Genomic DNA, 10,899 nt, shown 5'->3' with positions numbered 1-10,899 from the left:
CTGGCGTCCGGGCTTTTGCAGGGTGGCTGGGGGGCTCTTTCCCCACTTCCCTTCTCCATTTCCCCTGCCCTGTTTCTCTTCCCCTTTTCCTCTTCCCCTTTTTCCCTTCCCTGTTTCCCTTTCCCCCTTTCCCTTTCCTCATTTCCTCTCCCCATTTCCCTGCCCTGTTTCCCCTGCCCCATTTCCCTGCCGCATTTTCCCATCTTCTCCCCACCGTTCTTGGCATCTCCAGTTCTTCTTTCCGCCACCACCGGCACTGGGACCTCACTGCGACTCCCTGGGAGCTGGGGACAAAGCCCAGACCAGGGCAGCTCCCCCAGGACCCCCATAACGTGGGTCCCATCCCCCTGCCCGGTGAGGCCGTGCCGGATCCAGCGGCGGCGGCGAGATCCCGGCTGAGCCGCGGGGCAGGGCCCTTCCTGCGGCAGGAACCTCCCGAGGAGCCGTTTCCTCCAGCACCGTCCTTCCCTCCCACCCCGCGGGGAGGGAACCGGCTGGGACCCCTCTGCTCGTGGGGCCGGGCACCCACCACCGGCCCAGAGCCCGGCCCCATCTATTGGTGAGGCAGGAAACCGGGGCGAGTCAGGACCAGCCCAGCGCAGGCACGAGCGGGACCCACGGGCACGAGCAGGACCTGCTGCCGCGCACCCCAACACTGCTGGAGGTGGGTTTTGCGGGCTCAGTGGCTTTGGGGGCTGCGGGATATGGGGCTCAGTGGCTTCGGGGGCTGGAAGATGGCGGGTGAGGACACGGCGGTGACCCCCGGAGCGGTTTGAGGCAGGTTTGGTTGGTTCATGGAACGGCTGCGTGGGGCTGAGGCTGAGCAGGGAGCCCCCAGCATGGTTCCCACACACCCCAAAGGGGTTGGGAGCTGCCCTCACCCCTTCCCTGCCCCGTATCCCACAGGCGGAGGTGCTGGCGCAGCCATGGAGGCGGCGGTGCCCGCAGAGGAGGCGCTGGTGCTGGTAGAATATGGCTTTGAGTACCGAGCCAAGGACGGGACCTTGGTCTCCATCAAGCCAAACGAGCGCTATGTCCTGCTGAAGCGAACCAACCACCACTGGTGGCACGTCAAGAAGAGCGGGGACACGCGGCCCTTCTACATCCCTGCCCAGTACGTGAAGGAGCTGCCCCCCATCGCCACCCCGGCCCCGCTTGACCCGTCCGCACCAGGATACACCAGCATGGATCCGGCCACACTCGTCCCACAGCAACCACCAGCCTACGAGTATCGGTTCATCAGCGCCACCAAGACAGAGGAGCCCGACAGAGGCTGCTCCGTGCCCAGGAGGGACTCGGTGCCCAGGAGGGACTCGCCGCCGGTTCTCAGCTCTTTTCGAGCCCCCCCGAGCCTCAGACCCGACCCCACGGACCCCGTACGACCCTCACACTCCCTGGATGACCTGGCACGGGTGACACCAGCACCACGCGGTGCCACCGCCATGGGCTCACACAGGGACCCCCCTGGACACACTCGTCCCCTCAGCAAGAGCCGCTCCGAGACCCTCTGTGCCCCCAGCAGGGACCGGGACATGGCCAAGGGGAGGCCGGGCTCCGGCCATGCGGCTCAGGTACGGTGACATCCCCTTGTCTTGATCCCTAAAGCAGCACCGGGGAGGGTCGGGGGGGGGGGGCTCTGCTGGGTCCTCTGGCTGCTCAAGCACCCCCCAGTACAGCCCTGTGAGCCCAGCACTGGGTGGGCTGGCACCCAGGGGCTCCCCAGCACCGCTGCCACCACCGGGACCCCCGTGTCCCCCCATTGAGCTGACCCCAGGAGCCAAACCCCCCAGAGCTGCCAGTATTTACCACCGCGGGGGGAGTGAGTGACCCCCACATCGAGCATCCACCCCAAGCACTTTCTGTGCCTTGGTTTCGTCACCCCCCATGGACCCCCCTGGGCTCTCCATGCTCCTGGTCCTGGGGGGGGGGGGGGCAGCTCTTTGAGGTGTCCCCACACCATCCCGGCAGCATTCCTGGTGAGAGGAGGCAGAAAGGGGTTAACAGGGAAGCGCTGAGGCTCCTCCCCACAGGCTGGTGTCTCACCCATGGGCGCAGCACCCATGGCCGGAGGTGGGTGCTTGCTGCACCCCAGATAAGGGGGCCCCCGTCACCCCAAAACCCACGCTCTCCCCATGCCAGTAAGTAGCAAGGGGCCCTTCTCAGCACTCCCCCTGCACGCCTTTTGTGGGGGGGCACCCAAGGGTGGATGGTCCCCCCCGCCATGGACATGGGTTGGGGCACAGCGGGGTCAGACGGTGACAGTGAAGGGGGGTCCCGCATCCTTGTTTCCCTCCCTATCCTCTCTCCTGGGGGTACCCGCAGCACCCCAAGGCCCCATGTCCCCACTTTGGGGGTTGTGCTGCCCAGGTGGGTTGTTTTCCTGGAGGAAAGGGGGTGTTGGTGTATGGGGGTCATATTTGACCCCCCATTTCCCACCCTGCAGCCCCGGTTGTGCCACATTAACCCCTGATGCTCTTTTGCGCACCCAAAGCCACCGAACCCCCACCCAGAGATCCTCACTGTGGTCCCCGTTGCCAGTGCCACCACCAAAACCTACCCAGCACCAAAACCAACCGGTGTCAGCAGCAGGTCAGGCTGCCTCAGCCTGGGCACCATGTCCTTGTGCCACTATGCTGGGACACCCTGATCCCAGTGCTGGGGGCACAGCACCCCTGGCTCACCCCAGTGCCGGTGCCACAGCACGATGCCATATGGGCCAAACATGGGGGGATTTAGCACCAGATGCATCCCCAGCACAGCATCGTCCCGGTGCAATCCCGGCTCGGTTGGACTTGGCTTCACCAGGGGTGACAACAGGGTGACAACAGGGTGACAACATCCCCAAAACAAGCTGATTCCGCCCCAAGGCCCCGCTCAGAGGCGGCTCTTCCGCCCCTGAACCCCAGCAGGAAGCGCAGCGGGCGCCCGGCCCGGCACAGGCGCCATCGGTGCGACCGGAGCCTCCCGGTGTCCCCCCCGCTGCCCATCGCGATGGGTGACCATGGGCTGGGGGCCAGGCAGCGGGCACAAAGCAGGGTGAGGATGGGACAGGTAGGCAGCACCCATGGGTGCGCTGGGGTGGGGGTGTTGGGTGAACCCTTCCCTCCCAGGGATGCACCCATGGGAGTGCTGGGGAAGGCTCAGTGCTGGGAGTCCCCCAGGGAGGCGCTGGGGGGGGCTCAGTGCTGGGGTCCCCCATTGTCACCCCTGTGTCCCCAAGAGGACAGTGGCCTCTTGTGCTGGGTTTCCAGCTCCACTCGCTGTGGCAGGAGGGTCGTGGGGGGGTGATGGGGTGTCCCTGGGGACACCCGATCCACTGTCCCCCTCTGCTCCAGGGTGTCCCCAGGGATATTCCACCCGGTGTCCCCCCCACCACCCGGTGACAGGAAGGGCCACGGTTGGGGAACTTTGTCCCCAGCCGTTGGAGGGAGGTTCAAGGGCTGTAAAGCTGCAGAGAGCAAAGTGTGCCAGGAGGGGACTCCCCATTGCAGCCACCCGAGCCATGGCAACGTGCCCGACACCTTGAGCAGCCCTATGGTGGGTTACCCGGGGGTGTCAGAGCCCTGTTTTGGGGTGTGGCGATGGGGCTGCTGGTCTGGGCACCCAGCTCTGCTCTGGGTGGGTTGGGGTGATGGGGCTGTGGGTGCTGGTGAGGTAGTTCTGGAAGCGGCCCAGGGTGCTGAGGGTGCTGATGGCAGTGAATGGGTGCAGAGGCCAGGGGTGCAGGTGGTGCTGGGGCTGCAGATGTTGGTGCAGATGTTGGGGGTGATCATGGTTTAAGCGTGTGCTGGGGCAGCAGGTCAGGGAGGGGATCCTGCCCCTCTGCTGCGCTCTGGGGAGACCCCCCCTGCAGCCCTGATCCAGCTCTGGGGCAACAGCACCAGAGGGACGTGGAGCTGCTGGAGCGAGGCCAGAGGAGGCCCCGGAGCTGCTGCGAGGGCTGGAGCAGCTCTGCTCTGGAGCCAGGCTGAGAGAGCTGGGCTGGGGCAGCCTGGAGAAGAGAAGGCTCCTTAAGGGGACACCTTAGAGCAGCTCCAGTGCCTAAAGGGGCTCCAGGAAACCTGGAGAGGGGCTTTGGGCAAGGGCCTGGAGGGACAGGCCAAGGGGAATGGCTTTAACCTGCCAGAGGGGAGATTGGGGGCTTGGAGCAACCTGCTCTAGTGGAAGGTGTCCCTGCCCGTGGCAGGGGTTGGAACTGGAGGAGCTTTAAAATCCCTTCCCACCCAAACCAGTCTAACCTTCTATAGGAGGACGGGTGCCCCAGCAGCCGCAGTGGAGCAGGATCCAGCTCCTTGACCCCCTCACCCCTCCACCAGCCTGGGATATCCCAGGAACGCCATCCCCAGCATCCCTGCCCCCGAGTGACCCATCCATGTCCCCCCCAGACACAGCCGGAGCCGGAGGAGCCACCTGCCCCCATCTACCTCAACCTCCAGGAGCTGCGGGAAGCAGCCGCAGCCGCCAGCTCAGCCCCGGAGGACCCCGTCAGCTCCGGGTTGGATTGGGAAACCCACACGGACACGGACACTGGACACTTGTTTTACTATAACCCAGTGACGGGCGAGACCACGTGGGATTGTCCCTTTGGGCAGGCAGGAGATGGAGTGAGTCCCGCGGCCTCTCCCGCCTCCTCGCTCGCGCACAGCCCGCGGTGTTCCGAGTGGGAGCAGCACGTGGATGAAGGCAGCGGACAGGCTTTTTTCTATAATTGGGTGACAGGTGAGACGTCGTGGGACCCCCCCGACACCGGAGGAACCCAGGACATGCACCCCGGGGGGACGCGGTACGGAGCCATGGAGCAGAGGGTGAGCACCCGGCGGGGTGCAGGGCGATGGGGATGGGGATGGAGACAGGGATGGAGATACAGAGACAAAGATGGAGGTGGAGACACAGAGATGGAGATGAAGGTGGAGATAGCAATGGGGATGGAGATGGAGACAGGGATGGAGATACGGAGACAAAGATGGAGCTGGAGATACAGAGATGGAGATGGAGGTGGAGATGTAGATGGAGATATGGAGATGGAGAAGGAGAGGGGGCTGGGATGGAGATACAGAGATGGAGGTGGAGATACAGAGATGGAGATGGAGGTGGAGATGGAGATGGAGATACGGAGATGGAGAAGGAGAGGGGGCCGGGATGGAGATACAGAGATGGAGTTGGAGATAGAGACAAAAACGGAGACAGGGATGGAGATGGGGATGGAGATGCAGAGACAGAAATGGAGATGGAGATGATGGAGTTGAGGCAGCCCCCAACTAGGCTGGTCATGGCTTGGGGATGCGGATGCTCTTGGTAGGACACAAGATCTTGACCCGGCTCTTCTCTCCAGCCACCCACTCCAGAAGCGGATTATCCCAACCTGTCTCCAGATGAGCTGGAGAGTTATCCCAAGTACTGCTCACCCATGGGCTCCTACGAGCAGGAGGCAGCTCTCTGTGTGTCTCCGAGGAGCCCCGAGGAGCTGGGCTTAGCCCCAGGCTGGTTCGGGCACAGCCACCCTGAGGGGAGCGTGTTCTGCCCCGAGCACCTCGCCTCTGACATGGTACGGGATGGGGACAGGGGTGCACGGGAATGGGGATGGGATGGGGATGGGTATATGGGCAGGGATTGGAATACAGATGGGTATATGGGCAGGGATGGAAATAGGATGGGAATAGGGATGGGGATGAGGATGGCGATGGGGACAGGGCTGGGGACGGGGGTGTCTGCAGGGGATGAGCACCCTCACTGGCCGCACAGGCAGAGGGCTCTGGGTGCAGGGGGTGCGGAGCCCAGCACCCATCTCACATGAGCATCACCCTTCCCTGCCAGGGGCCATGGGGCCACCCAGCCCGGGCCAGCAGCGGCTCCAGCCTGGACAGCGGGGTCCTCACCGTGTCACCAACACTGGGAACCAGGGAGGAGAAGGTTGGTGAGCACCAGGGGAGGGACCCCGGCCCTTCCCCACCCCGCACCACGCAGGGCAGGGTCAAACCTGACCCCCCTGAACACCCCCTTTGCCTTCCAGTTGAAGAGCCTCGAAAAAGCCGGGGTGCTCAATCGGACCAGGACTGTGGACAGGGGGAAGCGGATCCGGTAAGAGCATCCCGGGTCCCCCCGGTGCCACCGGGGATGAGGGAGCCCTGCGGGGCAGAGGGGACATGGGCTGTGCTGTCCCTCTGTGTGACCCCCCCTGCTCCCCAGGAAGAACTGGAGCTCCTCCTGGACTGTGCTGGAGGGCGGGATCCTCACCTTCTTCAAGGACTCCAAGCACTCGGCTGCTGGCGCCTTGGTAAGAGCCCCAGTGGCCTTGGTGGGGCCAGCACCCATGGGATGGAGCCTGGACCCCCCCAGCACCATGCCAGTCACTGCGCGCCAGCGTGGGTGCACTCACGTCCCCTCACACACATACATCCCCACATATGGGAGCTGGAGCCGGTGCCAGGGCACCCCAAGGAGCAGGAGGAAGCGGGGCCTGGCCCCCCCCTCCCAGCACCCAGCACACGGTGCCACCGGATGCAGAAACCGCCGTGGGTCTTGCAACACCCCTAGTGATGGTGGCAAGGGAGGCACCCACCGCCGGGATGTGGGTGCTGGGCTCTGTCTGGGGCGGAAACAAGGGCTGGAGGGAGGCGGCCAAAGCACCCTGAGCCCAAGGCATGGGGAGACCCAAGTGGGTCTGATGCTCTTCCCCTATGAACACCCCTCCCTGGGGACACCCACCGGATTCCTGTCACTGTGTAACGGTGCCGGTGCTGCCACCCAAAAGCTGAAGAGCCCCAGGGTCCCCGGGCAGGGCTGGGGATGTCCCATGAGGTGACAGTGGCTGTAGGACCTGGCTGCCCCCAAGCTGGTGGCCATGACCCCCACCACAGCAGCAATGAGTCCTGGTCCTGCAGAGAGACCCTGGTGCCATGGGAAGGGACAGAGGTGTACCCCAGGAGATATTTGCTACGCCGGCCTCTCTGGAAGGGGGGAAGCCCACAGGACCCCGGGGTCCCCGTCCCCTGCGGGCGGGTGCCACCGGTGCCACCCTCGTCCCCTTGCTCCAGCAGCGGCACCCCAGCACCCTGACCACCCCCGAGCACACAGTGGAGCTGCGCGGGGCCACCCTCGCCTGGGCCGGCAGGGACAAGTCCAGCAAGAAGCACGTCCTGGAGGTGAGACGGGTGGCACTGGGGACACCGGTCACACACCAGGGCCCGCACGTGGGGCATTGGCGATGCCAGCACCTGCCTGGGTCATCCCAGCAGTGGTGAAGGGGATGTGCTGGGGTTGGTGGTGGTGGGACACTGCATGTCCCCAGGCTGGGAGCAAAGGGACACGTTGTGCTTTCAGCCACTGTCCCTTCCCTGTGGGCATGGAGATGTCATAGAGTCCCAGCCTGGTTTGGGTTGGAAGGGACCTTAAAGCTCATCCAGCTCCAACCCCCTGCCAACAACCCCTGAGCCAGCCCAGCTCAGCCTGAAGAGCACCAAGGCGCATTCTTGCTCCCAGAGGGGTTTTTCCACTCGGGCTTTGCACAGGGAGGAGGTTTCCCGCCCACCAGCAAACAGCACTAATTGTGCTCATCGGTGCAATGAGTTGGGTGCCGTTCTCAGCCACAACCTGCCCCCCGGAGCTGGGTGGTGGTGGCTCTGCCCTGACCTCTGCCCACTGCTCCCGCAGCTGAGGACGCGGGAGGGCTCCGAGTTCCTCATCCAGCACGACTCTGATGGGATCATCGCTGCCTGGCACAAGGCGATCGCCGACAGCATCGGCAGGCTGGTGAGCAGCGCCCCCTGCCCCGCCGCCACGGGGATGGGCACGGGGGCTCACGCTGCCCCTTCCCCAGGGCACCGACCTCTCTGGAGACGAGGATGCTGAGAGCGGGGCTGAGTTCGGCTCCCGGGAGAAGCTGGGAAGTGGTGAGGAGAAGAGGGCAGGTGAGCTCGGGCATCGCGGCACAGGGATCACCCCATCCCATCCCTGTCCCCATCTGCATCTCCATCCTCATTCCCATCCCCATCCCACCCCATCCCTGTCCCCATCTTCATCTCCATCCTCATCCCTATCCGGTGGCAGCAGCAAACCACCCACTGGGCAGGGTGGTGCATCCCCAGCTCCCTGGGGTGGTGGGACATGCCAGGAGCACCCTGATCCCTTGGGATGATGCCGATGTGTGCCCTGTCCCCACCAGCAATGGGCAGTACCAGCAGCGAGAGCGACTCCAGCAGAGTCCGGAACAAGCTCCGCAAGTTCCTGCAGAGGCGGCCGACGCTGCAGTCCCTGCGCGAGAGGGGCTACATCAAAGGTGGGTGCTGGGATGGGGCCACATCAAGGGTGGGTGTTTGGGATGGGACTGGGCCCCCTCAGGGCACCCCCAGACTGCAAGGTGAGTGGGGATGGAGATGGAGATGGAGTTGGAGAACCAAGCCCAACCCAACATCTTGGTGATGGGCTTGGGCATGTCCCATCACCTCCAGCCACCCTGGTGTCACACCTCTATGGGAACAGGACCCTCTGCAATGTCCCCAGCCCTGTCCCCCAACCCCCAGGATGCTGTTGGTGTCACCCCCCGTGCTCAAGTCCCTGTTGGTTTTCCCAGACCAGGTTTTCGGCTGCTCCCTGCAGGCGCTGTGCGAGCGGGAGCGGGGCACGGTGCCACGCTTCGTCCTGCAGTGCATCCAGACCGTGGAGAGGAGAGGTACCACCGCGGGGACAGGGACACCCCGGGGGGCACCAGCATGGGGACAGCGCTGGGTGAAGCCTCCATTTGATGGTTGGGTTTCCCCTGGGGTCCCGGGGCTGTGGGTCACCATGTGCCACCCACCGTGGGCACCTTCCATGGGACGTTGTGGGTACCCAGAGCTGCCTTGATGGTGGCTGGTGACACATCCCATGGGTTGTGGTTAACCAGGATCTTTCCTCCCATCTCCACCATCGTCCTCTGCCAGGTCTGGACATCGATGGGCTGTACCGGGTCAGTGGCAACCTGGCCACCATCCAGAAACTGCGCTACAAAGTGGAGCATGGTGAGAGCACCCACGGTGACAACAGGGGACAAAGGGGATAGAACCCATGAAGAGGGAGGGGATGGGGACCCTCACAGGGCCCTGGGGCTCCGGGACCCACCTGAGGTGCTGCCCTGCCCCACAGACGAGCAGCTGGACCTGGATGACGGGCGCTGGGAGGACATCCACGTGGTCACGGGCGCGCTGAAGCTCTTCCTCCGCGAGCTGCCTGAGCCACTCATCCCCTTCAGCCACTTCGAGCAGTTCATCACTGCCATCAGTGAGGCCGGGGACAGGGGTGGGATGGGCATGGGGACAGGGGTGGGATGGGATGGGGATAAGGATGGAGATGGGAATGGGGATGGAGACAGTAATTGGATGGGCTAAGATGGGATAAGGATCAGGATGGAGATGGAGATGGGGACAGGGACGAGATGGGATGGATGGGGCTGGAGATGGGGATGGGAATGGGGACAGGGGTTGGATGGGTGAGATGGGATAGGGATGAGGATGAAGATGGGGATGGGGACGGGGACAGGGATGAGATGGGATGGATGGGGATGGAGATGGGGATGGGATGGGCATAGGGATGGAGATGGGGATGGGAAGAGAGGTGGGATGGGGTGGGAATAGAGACTGGGATGGGATGGGGATGGAGACAGGGACGGGAACAGGAATGGGAATGGGGACAGGGATGGAGACAATGACAAGAACAGTGACAGGGATGAGGACAGGAATAGGGACAGGGACAGGGTCGGATGCTCCGGCTGCCGGAGCCAGCACCCACCGTGTGTCCCCTCCCTGGCAGAGATGCAGGACCCGGCGCGGCGGGGCCGGTGCATCCGTGAGCTGGTGTCGTCCCTCCCGCCCGCCCACCACGACACCATGCAGGTCCTGTTCCACCACCTCTGCAGGTGACACCCCCCTCACTCCCCCAGACCCAACCCAGTGCAGGGAGAGGGACAGGACCTGGGTTTGGGGACAGGCCGGGTGACACTGTCCTTTGTCCCCGCAGGGTTATTGAGTACAAGGAGGAGAACCGCATGTCGGTGCAGAGCATCGCCATCGTCTTCGGCCCCACGCTGCTGCGGCCGGCCAGCGAGGAGGGCAACATGGCCATGCACATGGTCTTCCAGAACCAGGTAGTGGAGCACATCCTGAACCAGTACAGCTACATCTTCCCCGACGGCTAGAACGCCCTGGGGACACGCATGGGGACAAGCCCCACAGTGGGGACATGAAGGAGCAGCATCTCAGGGGAAGGACTTGGCCATGTGTCACCTCGGACGATGGGTGGTGGCAATCATGGGCTTCATGAAGGGCTATGTGTGGCCTGGCTCACTCGGGATGCAGCTCGAGGGGTGGGTGCTGGAGCTGGGGGCACCCCGAGCACCCCATCCTCCTTTGCCACCCGCTCCTGCTGGGGCTGGACCCACAGAGGCTGAGCCCCAGGAGGTGTGTGGGGTTTGAGGTCAAGAGGGGATGATGGAGCTGTGTGGGACCAGTGGCAGAGACCCAGCATCCCCGGGTGAAGGCAGTGCCATGGCTGGAGCCCACGTCCGGCACGATCCCAACACCATATTCCCAAATAAAGAGCCAGTTCAGAGGACAAGGCGCTGCTGGTGGGGCACGGGGACATCCCTGGGGACACCCCTGGGGACACAACTGAAATGCATTGAGACATAGTGGGGACACTAAAGGGCACGACAGGGAAACGAGGAGGATGATTTGGGATACAATGGTGATGCCTTGGGACACAAGGGGAGCAGGTCAGCTTATGGCAGGGGTTTGGGATGTGGTGGGGATGGCTGGGGTTTAGAGGGGACATTTGGGACACAACAAGGGCACTTTGGGATGCAGCAGGGATACTTGGGGATGTAATGGGTAACAGGGACAACTTGGGATGCAGCAGGGAGACTTGGGG

General features: G+C 63.9%; 1 protein-coding gene across 6 annotated transcripts; it reads left to right on the top strand.

The window, feature by feature from the left end:
- Positions 1-159: 159 nt before the first annotated feature.
- ARHGAP27 (Rho GTPase activating protein 27) lies at positions 160-10,584 on the top strand. 6 transcript variants are annotated; one of them, XM_030509030.1, is made up of 16 exons: positions 160-664; positions 907-1,571; positions 4,386-4,805; positions 5,333-5,545; positions 5,815-5,910; positions 6,011-6,078; positions 6,187-6,274; positions 7,035-7,142; positions 7,651-7,749; positions 7,817-7,907; positions 8,162-8,275; positions 8,570-8,668; positions 8,919-8,996; positions 9,121-9,255; positions 9,784-9,889; positions 9,991-10,584. In XM_030509030.1, the coding sequence occupies exons 2-16, from the start codon at positions 927-929 to the stop codon at positions 10,166-10,168; spliced, it is 2,538 nt and encodes an 845-aa protein (XP_030364890.1). In that variant the 5' UTR covers positions 160-664; positions 907-926; the 3' UTR covers positions 10,169-10,584. The 6 variants fall into 6 exon arrangements, with proteins under 6 accessions (XP_030364890.1, XP_030364889.1, XP_030364888.1 ...); XM_030509029.1 differs by lacking the exon at positions 160-664 and having other exon boundaries at positions 752-1,571; positions 4,386-4,604; positions 4,695-4,805; XM_030509028.1 differs by lacking the exon at positions 160-664 and having other exon boundaries at positions 752-1,571.
- Positions 10,585-10,899: the final 315 nt, after the last annotated feature.

Source organism: Strigops habroptila, chromosome 19 (assembly GCF_004027225.2).
Source record: "Strigops habroptila isolate Jane chromosome 19, bStrHab1.2.pri, whole genome shotgun sequence".
Taxonomy (NCBI): Eukaryota; Metazoa; Chordata; class Aves; order Psittaciformes; family Psittacidae; genus Strigops; species Strigops habroptila.
Note: the sequence above shows the minus strand (reverse complement) of the source record. Positions and strands in the feature narration are given on the sequence as shown.

Bases quoted from the DNA above. Each gene is read 5' to 3' on its own strand.
- ARHGAP27 (XM_030509028.1), top strand. From the start codon at position 795: ATGGAACGGCTGCGTGGGGCTGAGGCTGAGCAGGGAGCCCCCAGCATG. The intron at 8,669-8,918 runs GTACCACCGCGG...GTCCTCTGCCAG, and splicing joins CCAGACCGTGGAGAGGAGAG to GTCTGGACATCGATGGGCTG. The intron at 8,997-9,120 runs GTGAGAGCACCC...CCTGCCCCACAG, and splicing joins GCGCTACAAAGTGGAGCATG to ACGAGCAGCTGGACCTGGAT.